The sequence below is a fragment of the Pelodiscus sinensis genome, chromosome 1, assembly GCF_049634645.1.
Source record: "Pelodiscus sinensis isolate JC-2024 chromosome 1, ASM4963464v1, whole genome shotgun sequence".
Taxonomy (NCBI): Eukaryota; Metazoa; Chordata; order Testudines; family Trionychidae; genus Pelodiscus; species Pelodiscus sinensis.
The window spans coordinates 13,981,297-13,993,608 of NC_134711.1; the positions used below are offsets into that span (position 1 = coordinate 13,981,297).

A 12,312-nucleotide genomic window follows, 5' to 3' on the forward strand; every position below is an offset into this window, starting at 1 on the left:
CCTTTGGAGATTGGGTGTGCACGTGGCCCGACTCTCCTCAATTTCTTCGTGCACGCCCTCTTGCGTGTAATGAATCTTAAGAAGAGCGGAGGAAGAATGGGTTGTGGAACACTCATCTCAAAGAACCGTCATTACCACACACGAGTAACTTCCCTTTCTTCTGCAAGTGATGTCCCCGTGGGTGCTCCACTGTTGGTGGCTATGGAGGAGTACCCACAATCTGGCAGGCGGGCTTTGGATTAAGTATTGTGCATCGATGAAAGGACTGCATGAGCTACAAAGAGGGTCTTTGCCCACGAAAGCTTATGCTCCAATAAATCGGTTAGTCTATAAGGTGCCACAGGACTTCTTGTTGTTTATGCAGATTCAGACTAACACGGTCACCCCTCTGATACCTGTAGAGGTTGAGTCTACTTGTGAAGGGATTGCATACTGTCTCATCAATGTGTGGTTGGATGACAAAGTAGCTGTTCCACGGATGTTATTGAGGGAAACACCCTTCAGAAAGGCTGCTGAGGTGACTAGTGCTTGCATGGAGTGTGCTCGGGGGGGGGGGGAGGGAAGAAAACACACAGGAAGTGTTCTGCCCCATGCGGGAGCAACATTGGGTGATGCAAGACATTAGCAGCTTGGAAATACACTGGGATGATAACGGTGTTCCCTGAGATCATTCCGCAAGTGATAAAAAGAGCCTGTGATCTGCGGAAAGGTCATGTGTGGTCAAAGTAAAAGGATAATGCCCTGCACACGTCTAAGGTACATAACACTGCTTCCTTGTGGGACTTATGAGGCTTTGGGTAGAAAGCAAGGAGGACAATGGACTCACTGATGTGGAATTCTGTGCAAACTTTAGGTAGAAAAGTAGGGTATGGAGAAGTGTCGGTTCCTCTGATAAGGAGTATAACGTGTTCTCCTATATGGTGGTATATACATTCCCAGAGTACATAATGTTATCTGGGAGTATTTACTAGAATGTAAAGCTTCATTGGTGTCTGCAGCAAAGAGTTTCTTCTTGTCAAAGTATAAGTCCTCGACTTTAGTTTGCAGCTCTTTTGGCACTGCTACTGCTTACAGCCAAGAAAAATGTCACATGACTATTGAAGTAGCCATTGCTCTTGCCGCTGTATCAGCAGCATCCATTGCCATCTGAAGTGCTGTGTGTGAAGCAGCATAACCCTCCTGAACAAAGGATTTCAAAATGGGTCGTTTGCAAATCCAGTGGTAAACGCTGCATTAATTCAGTTAGTTTGGCATAATTGTCGAAATTATGATTTGCGAGTAAGGCAGTGTAATTAGCGATTTGGAGTTGCAAAACAGAGGAAGAATATACCATCCTACCAACCAGATCTAGTCTCTTATCATGGGCAGACATCTTGTATTGGGTTTTTTTGGGTCTCTTAAGTTGCTGCATCTACGACTAAAGAGTTTGGTTGCAGATCCAGGAAAAAGAAATCCATGCCTTTTGAAGACTTGATATTCTTCTAATCAGCTCATTTGTTAGTAGGCAAGGCTGATGCCAGTGTCTGCCATACTTCACCTTCAGCTTCTAGATAGCTTCATCAACTGGAAGCACAATCTTTGATATGGCTGCTGGGTGTACGTTCTTTAAGAACCTATGTTGTTTTTCCTTAACCTCAGACACAGTAACCTCCTGGCTGTTAGTGACCTTTTTTAAAAAGCTTGTGAAATTGTTTCTGGTCATTGGTTGGAAATGTGTTGTCTGGAATGACCACCTCTTCAGGAGAGGGCAATGACTTGTCTGTTGGTGAGGCATCTTGTGGTTCATGGTCCGGCTCGTCAGTGACTTGTCCCTTTTCAATAACTGGGTCCTCTATAGGTAGAGGAGGGCTATGGGGGGGAAGAGGGAGTGATGATGGCCTGTGGACAGGAGTGGGTGGTGCTGTGGAATGATGTTGCAATGGAACGCAATGGAACACAATGGCAGCATGGTGACCACCATGCTGTGTGGTGAGAGTGATAGGACCATTCAGAGTAGCAGGCGGGGCAGTGATGGTATTGCGGAGAGTGTTTGTCATAAGGCGTATATAATTTGGTTGGAGAGGAATGCTGAGAGGAGAAAGCACCACTCTGGTCAGCCTCATATTCTGAGAAGTGAGAGAGAACCGGTAATCTCGGCAAATGCGGGGAGTATCTACAGGCAGTCCCCGAGTTACGCGGATCCGACTTATGTCGGATCCGCAGTTACGAACGGGGCCCTCCCTCTCCCTGGTCTCCAGCAGACCAGGGAGAGGAAGCAAAGCGGCGGAACACGCGGGCAGCGGACAGCCCAGACGCGTCCGGGCTGTCTGCTGCCCGCGTGCTCCGTGGCTTTGCTCTGCTTTGCTCCCCGTTCCCCTGGTCTGCAGGCCAGGGGACGGGGAGCAAAGCAGAGCAAAACCGCGGAGCACACGGGCAGCTAAGCAGAGCAAAGCCGCGGAGCACGCGGGCAGCTGACAGCCCAGACGCATCTGGGCTGTCCGCTGCCCGCGTGTTCCGCCGCTTTGCTCCCCGTCCCCCTGGTCTGCAGACCAGGGGGACGGGGAGCAAAGCAGAGCAAAGCCACGGAGCCTGAGGTTCTTAAGTTGAATCTGTATGTAAGTGAGAACTGGCATCCAGATTCAGCCCCTGTTGAAACGGATCAGTTTCAGCAGCGGCTGAATCTGGATGCCAGTTCCGACTTACATACAGATTCAACTTAAGAACAAACCTACAGTCCCTATCTTGAACGTAACCCGGGGACTGCCTGTAGTTGGTGATGGAGATGGGGAACACTGCATGCAAGATTCATCACACGATGGTTGAGATCTCAGTGCCACCATCGGTACTGGTGTGTTGGTGCTATGTTTGTGATACGAGCAGTGCCGAGAATTAGAAGACTTTCACAGTGTGGGTGACATAGCTGCTGATAGAGGAGGCATTAGTACCGGGGGTGGGGGTAGGGAGGGCACCAGTTCCAGGCATGGTGACCATGGTAATGGCCTCATGAATTTAGCCTTAGCTTTTGGGTCTGACTCGGCACCTGCGGTGTTGGCACCATGATGTTATCTAGTTCCGAGTCCACCCGCAGCTTCAGTGCCGTTGATGGCCGTTGATGCCAGTGCCATTGACTGCAGGGTTCTTGCTTTAGGTTCTGCAACTGATGCGGCAGGGGGCAGCTGGTGCTGGATGTACCCAGCTTGTCTCCAGTGCTGAATCTTGGAGCCAGGGAACAGGCTCGAGAGACCTTCTTCTTTGGTTGTGATTCAGAGGAAGAAGAACTTGCGCATTCCTTCTGTTTAGTAGAGGTCTCTTGATGAGTATTCCCTTTTTCAGTTGCTTGGGACTCAAGGGCTTTATTGAAGAGGAACATTCTTAATCTGAGCTCCCTATCTTTTCGTGCCCTGGCTGTGAGGCTGCAACATGGCACGCATTTTTGAGGGAAGTGCACCTCACCCAAGCACTGAATACAGGATTCATGGCCGTCCAAAACAGACACTGGGTCACGACACTTGTCGCATTTCTTAAATCCGGATGAACCAGGAATTGTTTTGGTTCTTCCTTGGTTTTTTGTTTTGTTTTGAATTTGGCACTACCTTAGTCTCTTGGTGAGGGGGCCATTTGAGGCCCAGTTTTGCTGCAGCATTTCTCAACAGGTTGAGGGGAAACTATTTACATGAAGAAACAAGTCTTTTTTGTTTAAATGATTAAACCTAGAAATTCCAACAGAAAGATTTATAAGTGATTAACTCACTAATTAAATCTGTTTTTGCTCGCAGAAAGGGAAATAGAGGAGTTTTAAGCTCTATCTGTGACTGAGGGTGGTACAAAGGAACTGAGGGGAGTCAAGCCACGCACAGGATCTCCAAAGATGCAAATGACATGCATCCTTGCGGTGCATGTGCAGCTCAACAAGGCATTGCTGGAAAAATCTCTGATCTGCGGTACCGGGATGAGCCCATCACCAACAGTGGAGCACCCACCAGGACATAAGTCGAAGAAGAAGGTTCAGAGGCTGGAAACATACTGAACCATTAAGTGTGGCAATAGTGTACATTAATTCCAAAATAACGGAAGAAAAATAAGACCTGATTTTTAAGCCAACCATTCTTTTAGGTGCAAACCTGCCATCTACAACAGTGGTCTCAAGCTGGGCTCCATGGACATGAGGATACTCCATAGGTCTGTAAGTAATGTATGGGGCCACTGGCCCCACTGATCAATTCCTCCCCTTCCCTCTCTCCCAGTAAATTCTGCATGCTGAGTAATGACTGTTTAGCAGCCTGCAAACGGCACTGAGAGGGAAGGGAGAGAAAAGAGGCGGGAGGAGGAGTGGCAGGAGTAGAATAGGAGTGAGAAGAGTGGGGGTGTGGCCTAGAGGAAGGAGTTGGAGTGGGGTTGGGGTCTTGGGCTGAGCAGGGGTTGAGCACACCCTAAAAAATCAGAAGCTATCTTGGAGGTCTGCAAAAAAATGTTATATCAAAATACAGGTTCTTGGGTTGCTAAAGTTTGAGAACCACTAATCTACAAGGAATTGCCCCCAGAATGAATCACCACAAAACTAGAGTGAATGAAATGAAACCACGAAACTGTGAATGACATTCTACTGTATGCACAAAGCTTCCTAAAAATTGGAAATCCAGCCTAAAAATCAAGCCACAAACATAGTATTCTTAGAAATGTAAATTGTACATTTGAGGCAGAAGTTACCCAATATCTACTATCACTGCGAACATTTTTAACCACAATACAACAGAAGAACCTTGAAAAGCATTAAACTAGTTACTATATATCATTACACACACGCTCTTGCATGACACTGTAATCTAATTAGTGGTGTAGCTTGCATCTATATAACTGAATTATCATGACTGCTCTTTTTTATGATTAGTTTGCACTTCTAGAAAGGTACAACATTATCTACAGGATTCTTTTCATTTACACTCATTGATACAAAACGTAATTATGTTCCTCTAGCTCACTGTACTTAGGAAATTGGAAACTGTCTTCTCAAAATTAAAAATATATTAAAGAAATTAATGATCAGCTTTCATCAGTGAACTTTTCAAACACAACCTATCTGATCATTAAACAAAGCCAATCTACCATCCTATGGTCACCACACAGACACTTCATTAATCAAAATATACACATTATCTGAAAGAGACAATGCCACCTGCAACCTTCCAATGCTCCAGTCACATATTCTAATTAGGGATGTAATAGTGTAGTTGGTTAAACAATTTACCCACTTGGGTTGTTTTTCCTTAACCTCAAACAGAGTGACCTCCTGGCTGTTAGTGACCTTTTTTAAAAACGTTGTGAAATTGTTTCTAGTCATCGGTTGGGAATGTGTTGTCTGGAATGACCACCTCATCAGGAGAGGGCGATGACTTGTCTGTTGGTGAGGCATCTTGTGGTTCATGGTCCGGCTTGTCAGTGACCTGTCCCTCTTAGATAACTGGGCTATATAGACTAAACACAATCCCCCAACACCAGTAAAAATGTTAGCAGGCTGGCCAGCAGCCTGGCTCAGTCCTGGCTTGCGACAGGTCCAGGACCTTCTCCCGCTGTGGCTCTGAATTTAAAGTGTATTAGGAGCTGGGCAGGCATGCAGTCCGGCTCAGTTCTGGTTTGCATCGGGTCCGGAAGCTCAGACAGGGGGCGACAGGCAGCTGGTCCACGAGTGGAGCTGGTTTTTAAACTGGCTCCCCTTGCGGACCAGCTGTTGCCTCTGATATAGAGGTAGCAGCGTGGAGTGGCAGGAGCTCGAGAGCGAGGCTAGAGCGCACTGGCTGCCACCCCCGCCCCCAGGTACTATGACTAGTCAAGTAACCGATAAGAATTAATGAGGTTACTTGACTATTCAATTAACCGATATTTAACATCCTTAATTCTAATAGCTGCTCCTTCTAATCCTGAAACTGGATCTGTCAGGGAAACCGCCTACACTCCTAGAGAGTCCCACTGACTTCACCTAGATACCACAGGGATGAAAGTTTAATATCCCAAAGTTGCAAAGACTTGCATACATACTTAAACTTTATTCATGTGAGCAGCCCCACAGAAGCCAGGAGAATTACTCAAGTGTGTAAAAGTGAATAAATAAGTCTTTTCAGGATCAAGGCTTAGATGTAAGCCTAATAATTACATTAGTCAAGACAGACTAGGGTTCTGAATTCCTTACATAGATCCTTTCAGGGGCTCCCAGACTTATTTGGGTCCTGGATAGCATGGCAGATGGGGAAGCAAGTTTATTTTGTAGGGTTAAGCAGAAATTTTGATGCCTACAAAGCACCTGCAGAGTGGTTTCTATGGGCCAGAGAAAAAGAATGTAAGGCCTTGGCAGCAGCACTTTCCTGACTCCAATATAGCCTAAAATAGACTTCAACATTGACCCCAAGCTACAGTTCTATAAGATTCTCTGGCATTGTATGCAACTGAAATATTAACTTACATCTGAGGAAGAGGATTCAAGAATGATGCCAAATCCTGAAACAGGGGTCTCCGGCTTTATAGTATGTTCAGCTGCTTGCAGGCTGGCTCTTTCAGAGTTTACTGACAACTTCTTTTCATTCTCTACAGTATTGGGTTTCTTATTCACTGTAATAGGCTCAAGAGTCTTTTGGGGCATTTTTTTCTTTTTATTTCTCTTCCTTGGTATTGTTGATTTCTGTGCACAGATCAGAGGAATCAGAGGCTGCTGTCTGTTTTGAGTGCCAACTGAAGGGGAAAAAAAGCTGTGAATATATTTACAGAAACATGTACACAACTGCAGTTTAAACTAAGTTATTGCATTTACCTATATTCATTCTCTGGCTAAGCAGCACTATTTACAAGACAGTTTGTGCAAATGAAACATTTTCTCGGGTTTGCATAATTAATACTTACTTTTAAAAAAGAGTCGAACAATTATTATAGTTGTGTTAAATTGTATATCCTGTCACATTATCAAGGATCCTATGATTTTTAGCATCTTTTATTGATGGAAATAAGAAAACTTCATGTGCATTTGCAATCATGCTCTTTTCTGAAGAAAACTGGCTCAAAGAGTACGTTGAAAGAACTATTTTAATCAAGAATCAGTAAAAAATATTTAACAATTTAATTTTTATATTCTGGAAAACAATTACTAGAACTTTATACAGTTGGCTCTGTTTGAAACCCAATGACTCTTATTTCTTGCATATATCAATATTTTACATTTATACAGCATTTTTCAGGAACACGTGAATACTTTATAAATTAAGGCTCCTGCAAACAGATCTGCAAGGACTGACTCTGCAGATGCAAAGGAACATCCACATGGATCAAATTGCAGAATCAGGACTAAAATAATCAGTATCAAGCAGCTTAGGGCTTGTCTACACTTGAAACACTACAGCAGCACTTCAGCTGCACTTCAGTGTATACACCAATGGGAGACAGTCTCCCATCTCATAGACTTTCATGCCCAAAGGCAGGAGTAGGGAACCTTTTTTTGGGTTGAGAAGAAGTGACTCTCAGAAAGATCAATTGGGAGCCACACAAAGTGAAAAGCCTCCCACAAAAGCCCTCAATGACCTGGTCCCCAAGTGAGAAAAAATACACTCTTCACAGATGTTACCCCTAACTGAGGAGTAGGAAGAAGAGACAGTCCCCTTACTCCCCAGACCAAAGGGAAGCACCAAGGTTCAGTATTTACTAGGGCTGGATTAGCTTTTCTGGGGATCTGGGGTAGAAGATTGGATGGGGCCCCCACTAGGCCTTGGGGTGGGGCCAAAAATGAGGGGTTCAGTGTGCAGAAGGAGGCTGCCAGGGAGCAGGCTGGAGGTAGGAGTTCAGGGTCTTCATGGGAGGAAAGGTGTGGGAGCAGATTGGGGTGGGGGTGGGGATGCGGGGTCTGGAAGGTAGGGAGGGTGGAGTGGGCTAGAGGTGCGGGGTCTGGATGGGAAAGGGCAGGGGACAGGAGCACCTACTTGGCAAAGCTCCAGGAGTGGGGTGGGGGGGCACAAGTGGCTCCATGTGGGTCTGCACACTGAAGGAAAGCACTCCCTGCAGGTACCACCCACCAGTGCTTCCACTGGCCAAGATTCCCAGCCAACGGGAGCGATAGAGGGCAATGCACGCAGAGAGTAGTTCCCTGCAGCGTGAAGAGCCACTTCCTCCCCTTGCCAGGCAGAGCCTGCAGGGTTTGCTTTGATCAGGCTTGCAAGACTCTGGCCCCACCCCGCAGTGCCATTGACAGTGCCTCCCCCCGCATGGCTGGCTGGTTTATGCCTATGCCGGGGTTAGGTGGGGGTCCTAAGCCTTGCAGGTTCAATCAAGGAAAGTTGCAGGCTGAAGGTTCCTCACTCCTGCCCTAAGGAACCACTGTGATAATCCTACATATCACAGGGCACTGAATCTCTCCCATCCTCCCATGAAATAGACCTATAATCTCTGGCTGGCTTTCTGAAGACTTCAAACAACAATTTAAAGACATCAAGTTACAGAGAATCTATTAATTACTCTAGCTCAAATCAACAAGTTGACCCATGTCATATACTGCAGAGAAAGCAATCCCATCCCCCACCAGAGTTTCTGCTAACCTGATCTGGGAGAAAAATCCTTCCTGACCCCAAATATGGCAATCAGTTTGACCCTGAGTATGTGCTCAAGATCTACCAGCCAGACAACCGAGAGAGAATTCCCTGCAGTAACTCAAAGCTCTTTCCAGCTAATGTCCCATCTTCAGCCACTGGAGACACTTACAGTTGGGACAGATGCCACTGTAAGCAATCTTAACATAATTTCTCATCTCCTCCATAGATGTATTAAGCTCAATCTGGAAAGTTTCAGTAAGGTTTCCCACCCCATCCCAGCCCCCATTGCTCCTTCGGAAGGCCAAGTACTTCACTTCTCTGATGGTTAGAAACCATAGTCTAATTTCAAGCCTAAACTGGTTGATTATCAGTTTATAACCACTTGTTTTGGGGTCTGCATTGGCCCTTACTGGGAACAACAATTCTCCCTCGCTGGTGTTTACTCCTCTGATGTCTTTATAGAAAATAATCATATCTCCTGTCAGTGTAGGTAATCCACCTCCCTAAGGGCTTGTAACTAGGTTGACAGAAAAATTCTTCCATGTATCTAGTATTATCTACACTGGGGGTTAGATTAGCTTAACTACCTCACTTAAGGGTGTGGATTTTTGACTCTCCAGAGTGACATAGCTGGGTCAATGTAACTATTTAATGTAGAACAGACCTTATTTTTTGTCCACGTGCAACTGAAAGCCCCATTCAAAATGCTATAGCTTCTAGCTAACAGCAAACTGCCATCCTCTGCAAAGGTTTCTTAATAGGAACCCCATTGTAAAGTGACAGTTAATTAATGGATTTTTGAGAGGTTTCTGGCAAGAATTACGAGTGCTGCAATTTGTACTTTAATTTAAATAGTAACGTTCTTAACTACCAAAATAAATCATCATGTTTTCGTGTCCATGTTTGTATTTTATATATATATATAAAACAAGAATGCCAAACAAGCTATTCTGTTGCAAGTACTCTTTATTACATATCACAAACTAAAAACGATTCCCCACACCTTTTCATCAAGAGGTCTATTATGCACAAATTTACTTACATTACAGTTACACAGCATGGAAAGAGAAATACTCCTATTATCCTGGATTTAAGCTTTTATTCCTGAAGGTCTAGTCCCACATTTTTATCCCGATTAAGGATTTTAAATATCGAATAATTGACTATTTAATTAGTCGATAGGGTGCTTCCACCTTTGAAGTGTAGCAACAATCCTAGGACTGTTGCTACACTTCAAAGGTGAAAGTGCTACATGGAGCCCGGGGTCAGCTGGGGACTCTCCCGCTGACCCCAGGCTCCGTTGCCGCTTTGAAACACTGCGAGGAGCCTGGCACCAGGCTCCCCGCATCATTTCAAAGTGGCAGTGCTGCATGGAGCCCGGAGTTAGTGGGGGAGTCCCCAGCTGATCCCAGGCTCTGTGTGGCACTGCTGCTTTGAAACACCCGCATGCAGCTGGAGATGCCCTAGCTGGCTCTGGGTTGCATGCAGCGTTTCAAAGCGGCAGCGCACGTGGAGCCCAGGGTCTGGCCTCAGGCTCCACGCGATGCTGCTCCTTTGAAGTACCACTTCCTCTCCCCCCCTTGCTGCCTCTTTCTGATAGAGGCAGCAAGAGGCAGCAAGGTGGGGAAGCAACTAGTCAACTAGCCTGTCGACTATCCGATAAGCATTTGCATTCGGATAGTCGACTAGTCATTCACATCCCTAATCCTCATATCATCCTTACTCATGCAAATAATCAAACTGAAGTCCATGCAACTACTTTTAAAGGATTTCTCACCTGCATAAAAGTTAGAGGACCCTCACTCTTCTTTGAAACCCAAATATCTTTACTCAAGCTACTTGACATTACAGTAATTGTCTCATCTATCATTAGCTCATATTAACATTATTTCAGGTATCATACTATGCCTATGCATCGCTTTCATTGTCCTTTCAACTTCCATCATATTTCAATTAAAAGAATTTTCCCCTAGGTCTGTTGGCTGTCATAGTTCAGATGACTGCACCTATGTATCCCTGTCATAGTTCATCAAAGGTGCTCACTTTCAAACTTATGACTTCCCAGTTGTCAACTCTTGTAGGCGAAGACCTGCATTTCTCCCTATCCTGACAGGGGTATTTCCATGCTGCAGTTTCCTGTCTACATTGTGAATTATCGAGCATGACTGATAGCTTAAATAGGCCTCTTTTGCCTATTTTTCAGAGACTATGAACAGCATAACTTCTCCAAGGTGGTGATCCTCTGTTTAAATAACCACTCTCTATCATGCAGCGTGAGGATGTGAACCAGGATCTGCCACACCCCAGGTGAATACCCCAACCAAAAGTTGGAAGGGAGCAACTGCTCCTCCTCCTTTCCCCCTTGTTCCCGGGCCATGTTATGTGGAATTACATGGCTGTCTAACATTCTCACAAGCAATAACTCTGGTTGCCAAAGAGGGGTTCCCATTAGTGGATTACAAGCAGAGACAGAAGCCTTCTTGCAGCTGAGATTATGCACGTATCACCATGAGAGAGGCATGGTTTAGGACACACTTCTCTGGTTGGCATCTCCCCACTTAGCACTTTGGCTTTTGTGAATTGCAGTCTAAGGTGCCTATATCTCCCCATTTGTTGTACAGAGAGTCTAGATCAGTGTTTCTTAAATTTTTAAGACCGAGAAACACGAAACAATAATTTATTTTTTATGAGGAACACCAAGGAGTTTGGGTTTTGAATTGTTGATCTCCACAGCACACTGGAGTGCCGCAGAACAGTTTAAGAAACACTGGTCTAGATGCCTAACTTGGGCTTTGTGGAGCACATTGCTGTTCTAGTGATTTTCTAGTTATCTAACAGTTAGGCACTGTGGCACTTAGCATACCAATAGCTACGTTTCTTTGTGGATCCAGGCCTTAGCAGTTTTCAAATATCTGAAAGGGTGTCACCAGGAGGAGGAAGAAAAATTGTTCTCCTTGGCCTCTGATGGTAGGACAAGAAACAATGGGCTTAAACTGCAGCAAGGGAGGTTTAGCTTAGACATTAGGAAAAACTTTAAGGTGGTTAAACAGTGGAATAAATTGTCTAGGGAGGTTGCTGAATCTCCATCACTGGAGATATTTAAGAGCAGGCTGGATAGACATCTAACTGGGATGATCTAGACAGTGCTTGATCCTGCCATGAGAGCAGGGGTCTAGACTTGATGATTTCTTGAAGTCCCTTCCAGTTCTAGTGTTCTATGATTGTTAGGTTCCTAAGTCTCTTATCGAGCTAAGTCACCTAGGCGCTTATGAAAATTGGCCCTGAGGAGTAGGGAATTGAACCCAGGACCATTCTTTGTTGTGAAAGCAATCTAAAAACATCCTGATGAAAGGTATCACACACAGATTAAAGGTATATGAGAGTGAGAGATCACGGTACCTGCTTGAATCTGCATTAACTTCCTCATAGTCTTCAGCTCTTGGAGAATGGCCTGCAAAGTGGACTGGCAATTACAAGTACAACAGTTTGGTCCAACTGATGAATTGACCCCTGGAATTTCTCCTGGAGGAGGAATGAAATAAAACAATGATACAGTCAACAGAACTGGACAGGATTTTAAGCTAGCAATGGGTGCTATCGTGAAGTTGGACCCAAGGAAAGCACAGCCAATAATTACCATAACATTCATTTTTTTGGGAGAAAGGGGCCATTTATCCTGTTATGTAGTGGTAGAAATGTAGCCGTGTTAGTCTGGTGCAGCTGAAACAAAAAGCAGGAATGTGTAGCACTTTAAAGACTAACAAGATGGTTT

The 12,312-nt window shown here is 45.0% G+C and overlaps 1 protein-coding gene across 3 annotated transcripts in view; it reads right to left on the reverse strand.

Annotated features, from left to right (window-relative positions):
- The window catches only part of BEND7 (BEN domain containing 7), a 72,124-nt gene that overhangs the window by 35,937 nt on the left and 23,875 nt on the right, over nt 1–12,312 (reverse strand). For all 3 annotated transcript variants that reach the window (XR_012903142.1, XM_014570483.3, XM_006117112.4), the window contains exons 4-5: nt 11,940–12,062; nt 6,434–6,699 (exon numbers count right to left, since the gene is read on the reverse strand). Coding sequence is in view for 2 of the 3 variants with exons in the window: in XM_014570483.3 (XP_014425969.2) it covers nt 6,434–6,699; nt 11,940–12,062 (389 nt within the window). In the remaining variant the exon portion in view is untranslated. The remainder of the gene's footprint in view (nt 1–6,433; nt 6,700–11,939; nt 12,063–12,312) is intronic.